Source organism: Physeter macrocephalus, chromosome 6, assembly GCF_002837175.3.
Source record: "Physeter macrocephalus isolate SW-GA chromosome 6, ASM283717v5, whole genome shotgun sequence".
Lineage (NCBI taxonomy): Eukaryota > Metazoa > Chordata > Mammalia > Artiodactyla > Physeteridae > Physeter > Physeter macrocephalus.
Genome location: NC_041219.1, coordinates 93610156 through 93626544, shown reverse-complemented (window position 1 = coordinate 93626544; position 16389 = coordinate 93610156). Strand labels below are relative to the sequence as shown.

The window sequence follows — 16389 nt, the reverse complement described above, 5'->3', positions numbered from 1 at the left end:
ATCTGAAGGTATTTTTTTAAAAGGGCACACCTTCTATTTATAACTACATCAACAAAAATGGTGGTGTTGGGAGGTGAGGGATTGGGATCTAACCTGGAGCAATAATTGGGACAGATGCCTTAAGGCAAGTGTTGGTATTACATTTTCCCAGATAGGAGGCATTCTCTCTCCTCTGTCATTAGAGTGACTTCATGAGAAACTTTGAAAAGCAATTATATAGATTAAAAACCTGGATTTGGGAGTAGAAAGACCTTAGTATTCAGCTGCTAGCTCTCTGATGTTAGAAAAATTAAATCAGGATGAACCCAATATTTTTGTTTGTAAACGGATAACACCTCCAAGATAATACCTATCTTTGAGGAGACCTGTGAAGAGTAAGGTGATGTACAGAGGGTAAAAGACACAGAAGTTATGCACCTTGCCCAAGGCCACATAACAAGGAAAGAGTAAAACTAGATTTTAAACGTACATCCTTCTCAAAGCCCTTGGCTTTTTGTGTTCGTCCTCTTACAGACTGAAAGATCAAGGATAACTACACAGAGAAAGCTAAATCTTCTGTTGGGTTACTTTTAACTCCAGTTTTAAATCTTACATTGCTCAGATTAATCTTATGCCATTCCACACTTTCACAATCTCTCCATATAATTTTTTTTTTAGTGGGGAAATGATACGCAGGATTGAGCATGACAATTATCCTTCCCAGATTTTCTGGGACAGCCTTTATTTCAAAATTGCACCCCACTGAAATTCCCTGAAAAAACCACTATTTCATTCAGTATCCAGACTTTGTACCAGAGACAGCATAAAATACTGTATTCAGGAAACATAGTTACCATAGGTCTGAACGTACACCTTGTTAGTGTACCTTGATGCATGTGTAGGTACTACTGGAGATCATGGGACAGAAACATTGTAGAACCACTGCACTGGAAGTACCTGATTTTGATCCACTAAATCCTATGATAGTTAATTATCAGAAATCTGTATTTTTTTAGCAAGTTAACAAGCTCTATGGGTGATTCACATGCACGATGAGTTTTGGAACTCTTGATTTTGGAAATGATCTCCTTAAGAAAGAGACCCACATATCAAAGATAGCCACTAGGCATTTTCTGTTAGAGACCTTTGTAACCAGTTAGTCACTGAAGTTTGAAAAGCACCACTTAGAGGTACTTGCAGAAAGAAAGGATGTAGTGATCCTTTTGTGAGCATCCTTCTGTGCTCGGTGGCAGTACTTATTCAGTAAACTTTTCACTTCTCAAATGGACCAGAGCATTTTCTATCTCACATTCTGATCAGTGTATTTATTAAACCCAATGACTGCAGGTGGTATGGAGACAGGACATTCACTGCATCTACTGCACTGAGATTTATGGAAAGCAAGAGGAGGTGGTAACCACTAATCACTGGTGGCAACAGCTTTCTCTTAGGGAGAATAATCAGGCTTTGTGAGGTCATCTGCTGTTAGAACCCACTTAACCCAAAGAAACCAAAACTACTACTGATATGATTTTAATTAGGGGCTAATACTCAAGGCACTTTTTAAATTCTCAAGGTGTGTTTTCAATGGACAAAACATCTTACTTTGAGTCATAAGCTATATACAGACTATACATATATATGTTTTTTAATATTTTAAAAAGTTTCTAGTATTAGTATCTGTCAGAAAGAGTAAGTTGAGAAGAGACTTGGATGAGGAATAATTAAGGGGTAGAAAACTTTAAACACTTTGTAAACAGACAACAATGAAAAAATATTAAATGGACCAGGTAAAAATTTATTAAAAATTCTCAAATGTGGATGCAGGAAGTAGCATGTCCCAGGAAGTGAGTTGGCCATATGCTTGAACTCTATGCTTTAATATGGGCATATAGATTCCAGGAAAACTGGGCTCCAAATGAGTAAAATGAATTATGAAGTCATAAAATCCTGGGTAATCCAACATATTTTTCTGAAAAAGTTCAATACACTTCTAGTTATAATAGCTGCAAAACCTCCTTAGAGTGACTTTGGGCAAACGCCCAGTGACTACGCCTCACTGAAACTTCCCACCTCCAGCCTCCTAAGCTTCTGTGTTAATAACAAGCACCATGCTTTGAAAGCCCACTTGAAACATTATTTTCTTCATGGGTTACTTTATACATTGGCATAAAAATTCATCTTCTAGAAGATGGTATGATATTCTTACCCGTTTCACAGCTGGGCCCGGTGAAGCCTTGTGGGCAGGCACACACATTAGCGGCAATACAACCTCCTCCGTTCCTACAGCCATCTTTGCAAAACGCTAAAATAATTCAGATACATAATTTTAGCACTTTAGAAGGAAGTAGTTCAAGATACTCCAAACTAGCTTTTCTTTATTGCCTTTGATATAAATGCTACTATAATTTCATATTCAAATAATACTTTCCATATAGTTAAGAAACTTCAACACAATTTGCAGAATAGTACTCTTTCCAATGTTAAGTATTTCACCTATAAAAGAAAATACTGAGCTTTCTTTTAACAAAAAACAGTAGCCTTATAAAACAGGAATTAGAAGTAGTAATTGCACCTCATTGTAGCAATCCAGCTTGAAATTAAATCTAAAAAAAATGGCAGCTATCCTAGGCATCTTTGTAAGGAAGAAACCACCACCTAAAGAATAAGATACAGAAATAAGAAATAATTGTATCCTATACGGCTCTGATCATTCTACACACTGTCCAAACTGTCAAAATACTAGAGAAGTGCCCCATCCTTCAAAAAGTTCTAAATCAGTCCTGGTGATGAATTAGACAATAATGAGAATTTGATAAAGGAGTCTTCAAGAAGGGTCTTGAATCCCTCTACCAAGGATAGGTCAGGATCCAGGATCAAGGGCAAAGGCACTGCATAGCCTGTTGTGTTAGAGTGGGTGTGTGAGTGAGGGGAGTTCTTCTGTGAGTAGAAAAAGAAGCCAAGCTCTGAGCCACTGCAAGGTGACCTTTTGAGATGCGCTGCCCTCAAAAAAGGTGAGAAAAACAAGATGGGCAGGATGGAGTACCCTTAGAAACTTCTGTTTCCACTTCAGCTTATTCTTTGACTCTGTAAGGCAAAGGTTGTTCCCTCAGCCTGGCAAGGCCTGTTGTGGATGAACTCGATCAGCCTGTTCCATGCCTGGGGCAAAAGCTTTTGCTCTAGTTTTCCGGCATGTGCTTCCTCTAATTAGTTAGGATGTACTTTCTCAGAGTGAGAAACTGTAGAAATCTGAGATTCTGCTACTGAGTTAAAGGAAGGGGCACAAAGAGGCCACTTGGCTTCTTTGGTTCTAGGTCTGAATCTGTCTTCAGTCCTCTGCGAAAACAATACCTAGTCACCAAGAACTTGCAAAGAGATTAGGAATTGAAGCCTCATGAAAAGAAACGGTACACCCACCAGACCATGTGTATATCGTCCTTGGAGTAATTTGCAAGGTTGCAGCCTGTTGATAGAGAATAAGACTCAATGATTCAGATCCTACAGCTAAACTGCTTCTCTCTCAGCTTTTGACGTTCCCAGCAGAGACACACACAGGAACAGAGAGTCTTTACTCAGGTAACCTATAGTCCTAATTTCCAGAAGAAATTTATAGACACTGGAAAGTTCTCCTTCCTTCAAAGATAAGAATTATCTGTCTGCATCTTCTCATGGCTTCAAGAATTCTTTACGCTATAAACTTTATTTTTCGCATTAATAAGGAGTGAGAGTCAAATGCAAATAATAGTGAGAAGCTGTTGGGCTCCCAGATGAACTCTTGACTCTCAGAACATCCAGATGCTTTGGGGAAGTCCTAAGGGTGCATTTATACCATGCTATGGACTTGAAAGTTCAGCTTTCCTCAGGATCCGTCCAGTTTCTGAGAAAATCTTTGCGGGATTTAGACTCCCAAATGCATAGGCCTTTACAATGCTCTAAACTACAGATTTCCATAGACTTTGACAGAGTAACCCTCTGGCCCATTCCTATCTGCATCCACTGTATGATTGTAGACCAGGTCTGAAAGTCATGACCAAAGGACATGGCATTAGCAACAATTCCTTGTTATCTCCTGTCTCCCATACACATGTAACAAAGAAAATTAATTTTGGTAAACTCCAGGATAATGAACACAGTACATTTGAGGAATGGACCAGTTTTGAAGCTTAAAATGCCTGAATTAGACAAATGATAAATAAATCTATATGACATAATAAGGAATATGGGCTTTATCCTATGGAAGTTGGTGGAGTTTCCAGAATAGAACCTCTGTTTTCCTTGTGAAGTGGGAGGTAAGCTCATCTGATGAAGGAAAATGAGGGCATGGATTAAAGAGTGAATTAATGGATGGCGGTGGACTACAGCTGGAATATCCGCTGATGGAAATGAAAACCCGAGAATTATTGATTGGTAATGACAAACCAGGTAAAATGGGAAATGATAACACATAGAAACCTAAAATTCCCAGTTAATTAGTACTTAGCTCAAGAGAGAGAGAGCAGAGAAGAAAAGCTCTCAGACTGACCCCAAATAGATATTTCACAGTGGATCATGGTAGTGAAACAAATGGGTTGATAGGGTTGCCGAAAAAAATATGGCTGTAATGTTTGGACTCAAAAAGAAATATTGGAACCTGGGAGGAGACTGGTAATCTGGATGAAAAGGACAGGTCAGAGAGATTAAAGATGAAAAACTGTGGAAAGAACAGAGTGGGCAAACTGGAAGCAGAGGACGTGGGGTTAGATAATAAAAAGCTAAAGTTTAGATTTCTAGAGTGGAATAGTTCTGTACAAAAATGCCCAGGATGTGATTATGGCTATGATTCAACTAGAGAGGAATAGAGGTGGAAACCACTGTGGTTGAGGTCATGGAGCATTAAATCAGAGTTGTTGAACAGTTTGGCCATTTAAATACTGACGTAATCCAAGAGGAAGCCCATGAGCTACACTTCAAAGTTCTCAATGGCTGTGGGAAGTACCCAGAAGGCAGGTAACAGTGATGAGAAAGGGTGGAGGGAGGGAGAGATGGATTGCATTATCCCTAATGGAAGAGGTGCCAGCACTTAAATCTTTTACCTTTGCATGTAGTTCCATTCCCGGTATAGCCTGGCTTGCAAACGCAGTTGTGTCCTCCGACAGTATTGAAGCATAAAGCATTTTCATCACAGTTGTGCTGATTTGTGACACACTCATCATGTTCTGAAATGAGGATACGTTTTTGTTATTCAAAGACAGATTTTCAAAACCACTGTGCTTTAAATTGCACCTTCACCTTTGTTACTGTATGCTATTTCTTTCTTTCCAACACAGACATACACAAATTACCTATTAAAGAAGAGCTTGTATTTTGAAGTACTGTATACTCCTCTTGAAGTACATACATAGTGTACACATCCACAAACCTTAAACACAAAAGGATTTGGATACAAGCCCCACCAGTAGGAGCAAGGAATAGAAGGAGAGGAGAGGGAAGGATGGGGATTAATTCTCAGAAGTAGATCCCAGAGCCAGCTGTCTACAGTCTCAGCAGTTAATATTTGGGGAATTATCTCATGATATATGTCTGCTACCTAACTTTTTCCTGTAGCATGGAAAGGGTGATAGGAAAGGATGTGTAACTGTATTGCTCCATGAATCCTGACCTGCAGGATAATGGACTTGAAGCCCTGTGGAATTAGATGCAGTTAACATCTACATCCACACTTGCAGGCATAAAGATATACATGCAAACTGCTGGGGGAATATCTGAGTTTCTTAGTAAGTTCCCTCTTTCTGCAAAGGAAGTATCACACTTTTATTAAATAAGACTAAAACTTGCCTTTATAATATGTGCAAATGCAAACTCTGAGATATACAATCAATATGATACCTCCTTTAACTGTGTGTAACTTGACACTTTCAAGAGCACTGAATCATTTGATTCTCACAGCCCCACTGTGAGAGAGGCAGAACCAATGTCATTATCACCATTTTAAAGATGAGTTAGTGGTGGCTCAGAGTGCTTCAGTAGCCTGCGCAAGTTCATGGAAATATCAGGCAACTTCAGAATGCTAGCTCAGTGTTCAGCAAAAATGTAAGTGTGAGGAATAAATACAGTAAATATGAGAAAGAAAACAGATCTAACATCGAGAGCAAGATGAGTAGGAAATGAAATACAAGTGAGGAAATGCATACAAGTTAGTCCAGCCATCTAAAATCCCTACAGCCTCATTACTTATTACCCAGTCTCTTACATAAATAGTATTTAGGTCTAAAATTAAATATATATTTTAATACACTTACATTGATCGAGCCATTAATTCACTATGATATAAATAATCAACGCAAAAAGCAATATTGCTTTTTCACTTTAGAACTTTTTGCATTCCAAACAATATGTATCTCTCTATATGTTATTCTAGACAACATAATAGTACTGTATCTGTAATTTTGAAAAAAATTGCCTTTGACATATGTAGTTGAGATTAGACTAAAATCATTTATTTTAACTATAATACTAAAATAGAATGCTCTTTGTTTTATTTTTTAAAAATAAAGATTAACATTTCATGATTCTATGTCCTGTGTTATGCAAGCACAAAGTTATGATAGTTTTAGCTATAGGCCTATAATAAAATCTATAAAGATTATTCCCAATAACCTTTCAGACAGATTTCAATCACTAAGGTTTTAGAATTACACAAATAGATATTCTCCAAATTCCTGGCTGAATTTCCCCAAATTATATAAAATTCCACCTTTATTATCTAGAATCAGAATATTTCAGAGTTCTTAATAAATTCATGCATATTGATGATAGCTTAGAAAATGGCTGGATTACACACGGGTGTCCTAATTGGGGATACCCTTGGACACTATTAAATATCAGAGGGACCAGAATGGGCAGCCCACCTACTTCTGGGTTCAGCTGCCTGAAGCAAAATAAAACCACACTGTGAAGTTTGCAGCTGCTGCCAATTTTCTTCCCACTGCAATTCAAAGGGCTGCAGTTAATCTATAAATCTCTATACAGACAGCTGTGGGGCCCTTTAAAGACAGCTGCTGATTGATTTGATGTTGTTTTCATCCCTGCCTTGGCTATCCTCTTAATTATACGGTACTCACTGGGTAGAGGAAGGGCCTAACAAGATTCAGTTTAGCAACCAATATGATAATGTTCAACAAATGTTAACTAATTACACAACCTGGAATCTGGTTTGTCCTTTACTCTCGGCGCCACTGAAATGGGTAAGTGGCTTCTAAGCAACTCAAGGGTGAAGACAATTTTCAGGTTTTTAAATGCACTGGCATGCACTTGTACATATATTGTTCCCTCTCCCTGCAGTGCCTGCCCCATGGATTCTCCTGGAAAACTCTTACTACTTTTAAAGATTACACTAAAATGGCATGCCTTCTGTGAAAATACCTCTCTCTCCCCCTCCCACAGAGCTGGGGCTTCTGTCTGTTTTCCCTAGCACCAGATACAAGGCTGTTTTACTATATTTTATCATAAGTGTCTACTTCTCCTTGGTTCTCTATTTTCATGCTCCACCTGGGAGTGTGAATTTTTGGAGAAGAATTTTATATTTTTCTTTGTATTTCATTTCAACATTCAAAGAAAGTGTCTTGAATAAATGATTGAAAGAATGAGTGACCACGGACTTCCCTGGTGGTGCAGTGGTTAAGAATCCACCTGCCAATGCAGGAGACACGGGTTTGAGCCCTGGTCCAGGAAGATCCCACATGCCGCGGAGCAACTAAGCCTGTGAGCCACAACTACTGAGCCTGCACTCTAGAGCCTTTGAGCCACAACAACTGAGGCCCGTGTGCCTAGAGCCCGTGCTCCGCAACAAGAGAAGCCACCGCGATGAGAAGCCCACGCACTGCAACGAAGAGTGGCCCCTGCTTGCCGCAACTAGAGAAAGCCCGCGCACAGCAAAGAAGACCCAACGCAGCCAAAGGACATACTTCCTATACCGTTATCATTCAAGTCAATCCCAATTTGTTCAATTGCAGACTAGACACCAAATGGAAAGCTACTGAAACCTAAGCTGTTTTTTACTGATTTTACTATGGTGGTGTTTTATTTGGTTTGGGATATTTCAAATGTTAATTAAGATAGCAGGACATATTTTGAAACCAGAAAGTATTAATTCTTTTAATTCTGTCACTTTAATTTTTTTCAAACTACTTAAAATAAAGTTGGTTATACTCACAATTATCAACTAAACTGTGATCTTAAGAAAAGCCTTTTAAAATGCCTGTACTGTAATCTCACAGAAGAATTAACTTTAATTTGACAGACCTTTAAAAAAGAGAATGTGAATGAAGCAAGGAGCAAATATTCTATAAGGTCATCTCAATAAATAGTTAATTATTGCTGCTCCATATCCACTTTTGGTCAAATGTCAACTTCTTACTGTTTCCCTGACTGACATACCCCTAAGGACGCCACCACCAACCCACCAGTCAGCCTATCCATTTTTAATACTTCCTTCAACATTTTTAACATATAATACAGACAATTATATAAAATAATGAGGGAAATATTAAGGTACAATTTAAATCCATATTACAATCCAGTGTTTGAGAAGAGCATCTCAGGATATAATTGTGAATGACTTCTAAGTTTCATTTCACATATATTGAAAAGCAGACACATCAGATCTGATGTTCAGAATATCCAATCCATAAGATCCAATGCTATCTTCATATACTCAGATAAAATGTTACTGTTCATGTGACATGACAGTCCAGACAATAGCTGGGATTGAAACCGAATGCACCCCTTTCTTTTTCTTTTCTTTAAAAATATTAGCACATAATAATTTTAATCAAAATTTAATCACTTTTGTACCTATGAATTTTAAATTTAAATAAAATGGAAAAAAATTATAGAAAGAAAACATCACCCCTCAACAGTTTAAACAAAAGTAGTATGGGTGTCAGTTATTACAGTACCTTATATACAGAGAAGATAATGTTACAGTGATAGCTAGCAAAGATTTGTCCTGAGTGCCATATTTTGTATGCTCTGCATCTTTACATACTATGTAAAACTAATTTCATACCAGTGACAAGGGTCAGTATAGTAAAATTCCTCTATGAAAATACAGTAATAATATACACACTTGAATTTATCTAAATGCAGATGTTACATATAACAATAATACTTCAGTTTCACAGATTAACTCCTAACCTGTTTAAGTTAATGTATCTAAAATCATTTTAAGACTCAACACCCAACAGATCATCAGTCAGAATGACACAGAGTTGGATTCAAATTGGATTTTAAAATTGGTATTCATATTGAGCTGTTTCCAGAATGAATGTACTATCTAGAGACAAGACGGCCATTCTAAAATTCATACAGCTTTTCTCACTATGATTTCAGCACAGACATGCGATATGCATAGCACATGTTCTATTCAAGAATTTCACTATGATACAAAAGGCAAATACTACAGAAAATAGGAGTGAAAAGTAATTTAAATATATCTACATTTCAATTCAATTAAATACAATTTTCTTCAATGTCTATTGTGTTTTAGGATCTTTTCGGGATTAAAAGTATGATTATAAATAGTAGCTATCCTCATAAAGCTTATAGTTTAGTTGGGGAGATAAGACAAAAACACAAGTGCCTCTAGTGCATGGCTTCATTATGAGAAATGCTGAAGCAAGGAAGTAATCTCTGTTTTAAAAGGTCATAGAGATTAAGGGAGGAAGTCATTTCTAGTTGGGTCAGGTGGGAATGCAAGAATGACTTCATGGAGAGCAGGGCATTTGGCATGGATATTTTTTATGCATGTGTGGGGAAGAGGCAGGTTCCAAGCTGAAACAGCATTTACATACTTTGCTTCTTTTGTTTTTGGAATCTTGAGTCTCTTACGAATTTGACTGAACCTGAATGACTTGTAATAATCCTAGTTCTACTTCAGTGCTTGCATACCACATACTTTGTAATATACACTATCTCATTTAATCCTCATATTAATTAGGAAACCTTATTATTTTTCAGAAAATTAAACATGGCTTATAGAAGCTAAGCATCTCGCCTGAGATCACACAGCTGGTAGGTGGTAGAGCTGTGAATCACAACATCTGACTCCAAAAGCTAGGTTATTGATTGCTATGCAATAGGGCCTCCTGACATTTAATGTGTAGGTTTTCCCTGATCTGTTTTTTTTATCCTAGTGTTCTTTTTTGTAATTATCCAGAGGTTTTGAATGTTTACACATTACAAGTCTTCTAATGTTTCACAATTAGGAAGTTATCATCTCTTTATTGTATTTTCTAGTATTTTTTTAACCCTATAGGAACCTTATTAAAAATTATAGAACTCCTAGGGCAAAGCACTGAGGTAATTTCTGTTCATACTAAAATCCACATTTTCACACAGTTGAGAGATGTTTTCAAAAGAAAAGGAAGATATCAATATGGTCATGTACAAACGCCTGAAAAACAAAGTAACCAGCTCACAGAACTTGGACTCCAGCACTAATTCCCCCAGCTTAAAAATCTCTGGAAACTCAACCGTAATGTAGTTTGGCAACCAGATAACTCCAATGTCCAAGAGTCCTCTCCTCTGATACCAGTGGTCAGGCCCTAGTAACAATGTCCACTGCTTCTCGAGAATTCTGTTTTATATCCCCCAGCAATATACTAGATCCTTGGGTTGACACTTTTACACAGCAAATTCCACTCTTCTGGTAACAGAATGTAATATAGCTTCATAGCTGGCCCAATACCCTCAGAGAATCTTTCTTTTCCTCTGATAGATTTCTCCAGTCACAAGAATTATATTGTCTATGCTGCATCTTCTACTTTCTTTTCCAAATCTAGAAATGTTGGGAAAACAGCAGCTATCACAACATACAGGGGTAAGTTCCACAAAGAAAACTGTTTCACTTTCCCTGACCCAAGTGTTTCCTGGAATATAAATTTACAGTGAGCAAATTCTCTCTTAGAATGTAGCAGGATATGGCTCTAAACCTAGTGACAATCTACCTCAGGTCTTAACCTGGGAACAAGCTCCCTCAGGCTTAAGACTGAATAAGTCTTGGAGCAAGGAAGCCAATGGAAGTGTAATAATCCTAGTTTATTGATAACACCATCAAACTGGATGCTTAGATGGGTGGTTTATCTCAAAAGTGAAGAGGTGCTTGGTTATTTTCCTCTTATATTTCCAGAGACCAGATTGCTTGCCTTAAGATATCAATGAGGTTTGCAGCAGTTCATCCATGAGTTTCACTCATATGTGTCCCCACCAAAGTCAGTGTGTAGTTATGTGTACTGGCCTGTGAAGAGCTTCAGAACAAGAAAGCCCATGGGTCTGCAAATGAGACCTCTTAATTTACTCTGAAAAGAATGATGACAATGGTGAGTCCCCAGATAATATATGCCATCTCTATTTCTCAAATGAAACAACTCTTTGGACTTAAACCACAGTTCCTTAGTACATTCACAAGATAATTATTCTATGGCAGGTCTTTTCAAAGTGAGTACAAACTGAAAATAAAGAATGTTCTCTATTACAACTCAACAATTACTAGATATTTTGGGGGTTTATTGGAAAGAACTGGAATTCCTTCCTTCCTTCTTATCCCTCCTTCCTTCCCCTCCACAGATATTTAGTGGTCTGGTATGTGAAGACCAATATTGTGCTCACTGCCACCAGCAAGACACATCCCGGAAATCAAAACATTTGTCCTAATGATTACTGCTTCGTAAGGATGACTGTTACAATTCATTAGCTTAAAATATCCTCCATCAACTGTTCTGTACTAGGACCCTAAGTAAATATGAAGACAAAGTAGAAATATGAGAAAATTATGTACTATTTTAATAAGCCATAGCAGGGAGGCAGTGTGATACATATGCTTTCCAGACAGGCTTGGTTTGAGATTCTACTTTATCCTAAGTTCTCAGTGGCCGTGTGAAAGTTAGCTGATGTTTCTAAGTTTAAAATGAGAAAATTAAGACCTATGTTAGAGAATTGTTACAAAGAATAAACTTCAATGATGAATGTAAGCACCCTGGCAAATCATAGACGCTCAACAACTATTAGTTACCTTCTCATCTTATTATCTACTTCAGTGGGAAAATTCATTTTGTCGTTATTAGCTAGATGATGTCCTCTATTTCAATTTGCAAAACCTAAACGTCTCACAGAGTTTGCTCCCTTCACAATCTTCTCTGAAATCAAATACATTTTGGACATTGTTCTGGTTTCCAAAATTCCACTGAAATAACTTTCAATGGTTATATTAAGGAAAAAGAAACCTCTATCACGCTTACCCAAAGCTATTCACTTTGTTTCTTATGGTTACCTTATTTACTCACTTCATATTACAGAGAAAAATCTATTTAGCACAATGTCATTTTAACAGAAATCTACTTTTACTTTTAACACTATTCAAGTAACTATAAGAAATTATACTTTCAACTTGCTCAATGCCTTCAACAGCAGCAAACCCACTAAAACTCATTTTTAACACTCAAGCATTTCTTGTTCACTACTCAAGTTTCCTGTTCATTGACCACACCAATTCAATACTGACTTCTTGTTATTCTTCAGTTCGTTCAGCAACTCAGAATTTGTTCAGATTTCCTTCCTCTGACATGCTTGGTTTATTTTCTTCTAGTCTTTTCGCTGTATGTTCAGTCTCCTTGCCTGATCCCTATTTGATCAAGAATCTTAACAACCAAAGCACACTCAAATTTCCTCTCTACCCTTAGAGTAATTTCACAAAGTAATTCAAATCCTATTTTTATGGCAAAATCTTGTTTTGTCCTATTTAGTGTCTCAGGAAATAAGCTTTGTCTGAACACACCGTAGGGCAACAAAATACTTTTAACCATCAGTCAGATAGTTTTCATTTGTTCTTTCAACACACATTTATGAAACTTCTGCTGTCTGATTCTAGTGCTCCGGAAGAGGCAAAGATGCATCAAAATGGGATTTGTGACCTCAAGAAACTTTTGAACTATTACCGGATTGGTGATGTGAATAGATAATAACTGTGATATACTGCAGCCATTGTTTAGTGCTGTAAGAGAGAAAATAACACTAATAATGACAATAGCTAATTTTTAAGTGCTTACTACATGCTATAAAGAACTGCACTATGGGGCTTCCCTGGTGGCGCAGTGGTTGCGTGTCCGCCTGCCGATGCAGGGGAACCGGGTTCGCGCCCCGGTCTGGGAGGATCCCACGTGCCGCGGAGCGGCTGGGCCCGTGAGCCATGGCCGCTGAGCCTGCGCGTCCGGAGCCTGTGCTCCGCAACGGGAGAGGCCACAACAGAGGGAGGCCCGCATACCACAAAAAAAAAAAAAAAAAAAAAAAAAAAACTGCTCTAAATGTTTTATATGCATTATCCCCTTCAGCCTTCACAAAAACCTTTCCAGGTCGGTACTATTATTCCTCTTATTTTACAAATAGGAATAGAGAGCTTTCCCAGAGCAAGGACGCATCTTGCCCAACATCACACAGCTAGGAAGTGACAAGGCCAAGAGCCTTCAATGTTTGAAAAAACTACAACCTATAAACAAAGATTTCAAAAGGCTTAAAGAGGAAGAGATGAAGATCGACTGAGTGGTATTCCCATAATCCTGGGAAAGTGTCATATAACAAATAGGCCAAAAAAGTGAGTCTTAAAAGATAGGAAGGGTTTTAACAGGAAAAGGGTAAAGATGGGAACGAGTATTCCATATGGAGAGAGCATGGGTGCAAAAGACAAAAGCATGGGGTATGGTAGGGCTGCTCAGCGGTTGAGCTGGCATAGGTGATGACTGACAGGGAAGAGAAAGAACAGTGTGAACAGGTCAGGAATACAGCGTGATTTTATCTGGTGGGCAATAAATAGCCACTTCCCCCTGTACAATAAAAGGTGGAATGATAAAATTAAAGTTGATTTGTAGGGAAATTAACTGTAATATGCAGATGAGGAGACGCTAACTTTCCTTGACAAAGTAGGAGTCCCGTGTTAGCAAGCCAGCCTCCCTCTCTCTCCTTAATCCTTCTTTCTTCCTTTTATTCTTCTCCTTTTGAATCCGAGTTAGATTATTACTGAGAGTTGAGAAAGGACTCTGTGCAACACTGAGAGGCGAAACAAAGGGATAAGGAAGATGAAGGGGAGGAGGAGGGGAAGTGGAAATGGAAGAAAGCAAATAGACAGAAACCGAGTGCTTATTATCTTCCCAGCACTGTGTTGGGTAATGTACCTGTACAGCATAAGGAAGTACTACAAGGACACAGGAAGAATAGCTGAGAAGCTATCCCCCCCAAATCATAAGATTCAAATCCCTTTAAGGCAGCAATCATGTCTTACTCATTTTATACAGCCCAGTTCCTATGTTTTGTGGAATGAAACTGTGTTGAAAAGAGCCTGCAATAGAATGGACCACAGTGATGGAGAAAGAGGGGCAGATTTAAACACAGAACTAATGCGCCCCACAGTGAATCCATTTTTGAGTCAAAAGAAAGAAAGCTATTAAAAATAGCTCAGGTTTCAAATCTGGGTGACTGGGAAGATGGTGGTGAGATGAATAGAAATAAGAGGGCTTCTTTAGGGATTCTGTTATTCTTGTTCTTGTTTTAGTTTGGTTTGATTTGGTTTTTATGGAAAAGAAGAAAATAGAATTAAGAAGTTAAAATATAAAGCAAAGATCATATTAGGAAATTGAATTTACTCTACTGATGGTGACAAGAAACCAAGTAAAAATTCCCCACCCAAAAGCTGTCAGATAACCACCTAGATGCTAAAGCCTTGGGTCTAATTCATCAATCGCCCCCAACATCCAACAAAATGGCACAAAATTGATCTCCAGTGACTATTTGTTAATGAGTGAATCAATCACCATCAAGTACGTCTCTAACATGCAAAACATTCAGAGATCTGCTAATGCAAACTATTCAAGGTATGTATCCTGTAGTGACAATTCTATACATCCCCTGCTTTCTCTTCCATTCCCCTCAGCAGCTTTGCTGCTTTCTCTTAAAATGCCTGACCCATCCTCATTCCCTCACTCTTGGCACATAACCTCCCAACAACTTCACAGAAAACCACCAGGTCATCAGGAAAGAACATCCTCAGGTTTCCCACCCACAGATGAATCTGTAGCTACGTGTACCAATAAGCCTTTCTTCCTCCCAAACCAGGAATCTGGGAGTCACCACAGACCTCTCTGCACTTCCTCTTACTCACTGCATCCAGGGACCAATTCATCCAGATTCTACTTCCTTGGCAATTCTCATCCCTATCCCCCACCTCCATACCCACTGCTCTGCAGTTGCCCATATTTGCGCACGAAATATCTCCTTTGGATTATTGCACTAGTCTCATGATGACAACGCTGCCCCCAGTTTTGTACGTTTCCAAAGCATTACCAGAATGACTTTTCAAATAAAAACTGATATTGTCTATCTCTCCCCCATTCTCTTCTTCTCAATTTTTCTAGTGACATCCCATTGTTTTAACTAGCCATCAAGGCACCGCCTACTCATTAAGACTTTCATTATGACATTTTGCTCTCACCATACTGCATCATTTATAACTCCCCCATGGCATCTATTTATTAATGATGACATTAATTGAGATTCTACTAAAGGCCAAGGATCATACCAGCCAATCCCTGTATATTTCATACATGCATCCTTGCTTTTTGCCCCAAAGGCCCTTCCCCACTTTCTCTGTCTTCCTCTCCTACTCATCTCCCACTCAGATCAAACAATGATTCCTTCTTCAGAAAACCTTCCTTAAAACACACTCAGTCTAATTTAGCTGAGCCCCTTAGGACCCATGGAGCCTTGTGCTTAATTCCATCACAGCATTTAAAAGCCACAATAGTAGTATTAAGAGTAAGGACTTTGGAGTCAGCATACCTCAGTTCAGATCCCAGCTCTGCCTTTTGCTAGCTGTCAAATCTTACATTAATTACTATTTTTTTAACATCTTTATTAGGGTATAATTGCTTTACAATGTTGTGTTTGTTTCTGCTTTATAACAAAGTGAATCCGCTACACATATACAATTATCCCCATATCCCCTCCCTCTTGCGTCTCCCTCCCACCCTCCTTATCCCACCCCTCTAGGTGGTCACAAAATACCGAGCTGATCTCCCTGTGCTATGTGGCTGATTCCTACTAGCTATTTTACATTCGGTAGTGTACACATGTCGATGCCACTCTCTCACTTCATCCCAGCTTACCCTTCCCCCTCCCCGTGTCCTCAAGTCCATTCTCTACGTCTGCGTCTTTATTCCTGTCCTGCCCCTAGGTTCTTCAGAACTTTTTTTTTTTTTTTAGATTCCATATCTATGTGTTAGCATACAGCATTTGTATTTCTCTTTCTGACTTACTTCGCTCTGTATGACAGACTCTAGGTCAATCCACCTCACTACAAATAACTCAATTTCATTTCTTTTTATGGAT

General features: G+C 38.3%; 1 protein-coding gene across 1 annotated transcript in view; it reads right to left on the bottom strand.

Annotated features, from left to right (window-relative positions):
• Positions 1 to 16389, bottom strand: part of NELL2 (neural EGFL like 2) — a 391071-nt gene that overhangs the window by 109475 nt on the left and 265207 nt on the right. The window contains exons 14-15 of the mRNA XM_024122905.1: positions 5052 to 5174; positions 2189 to 2284 (exon numbers count right to left, since the gene is read on the bottom strand). Of these exons, the coding sequence (XP_023978673.1) occupies positions 2189 to 2284; positions 5052 to 5174 (219 nt within the window). The remainder of the gene's footprint in view (positions 1 to 2188; positions 2285 to 5051; positions 5175 to 16389) is intronic.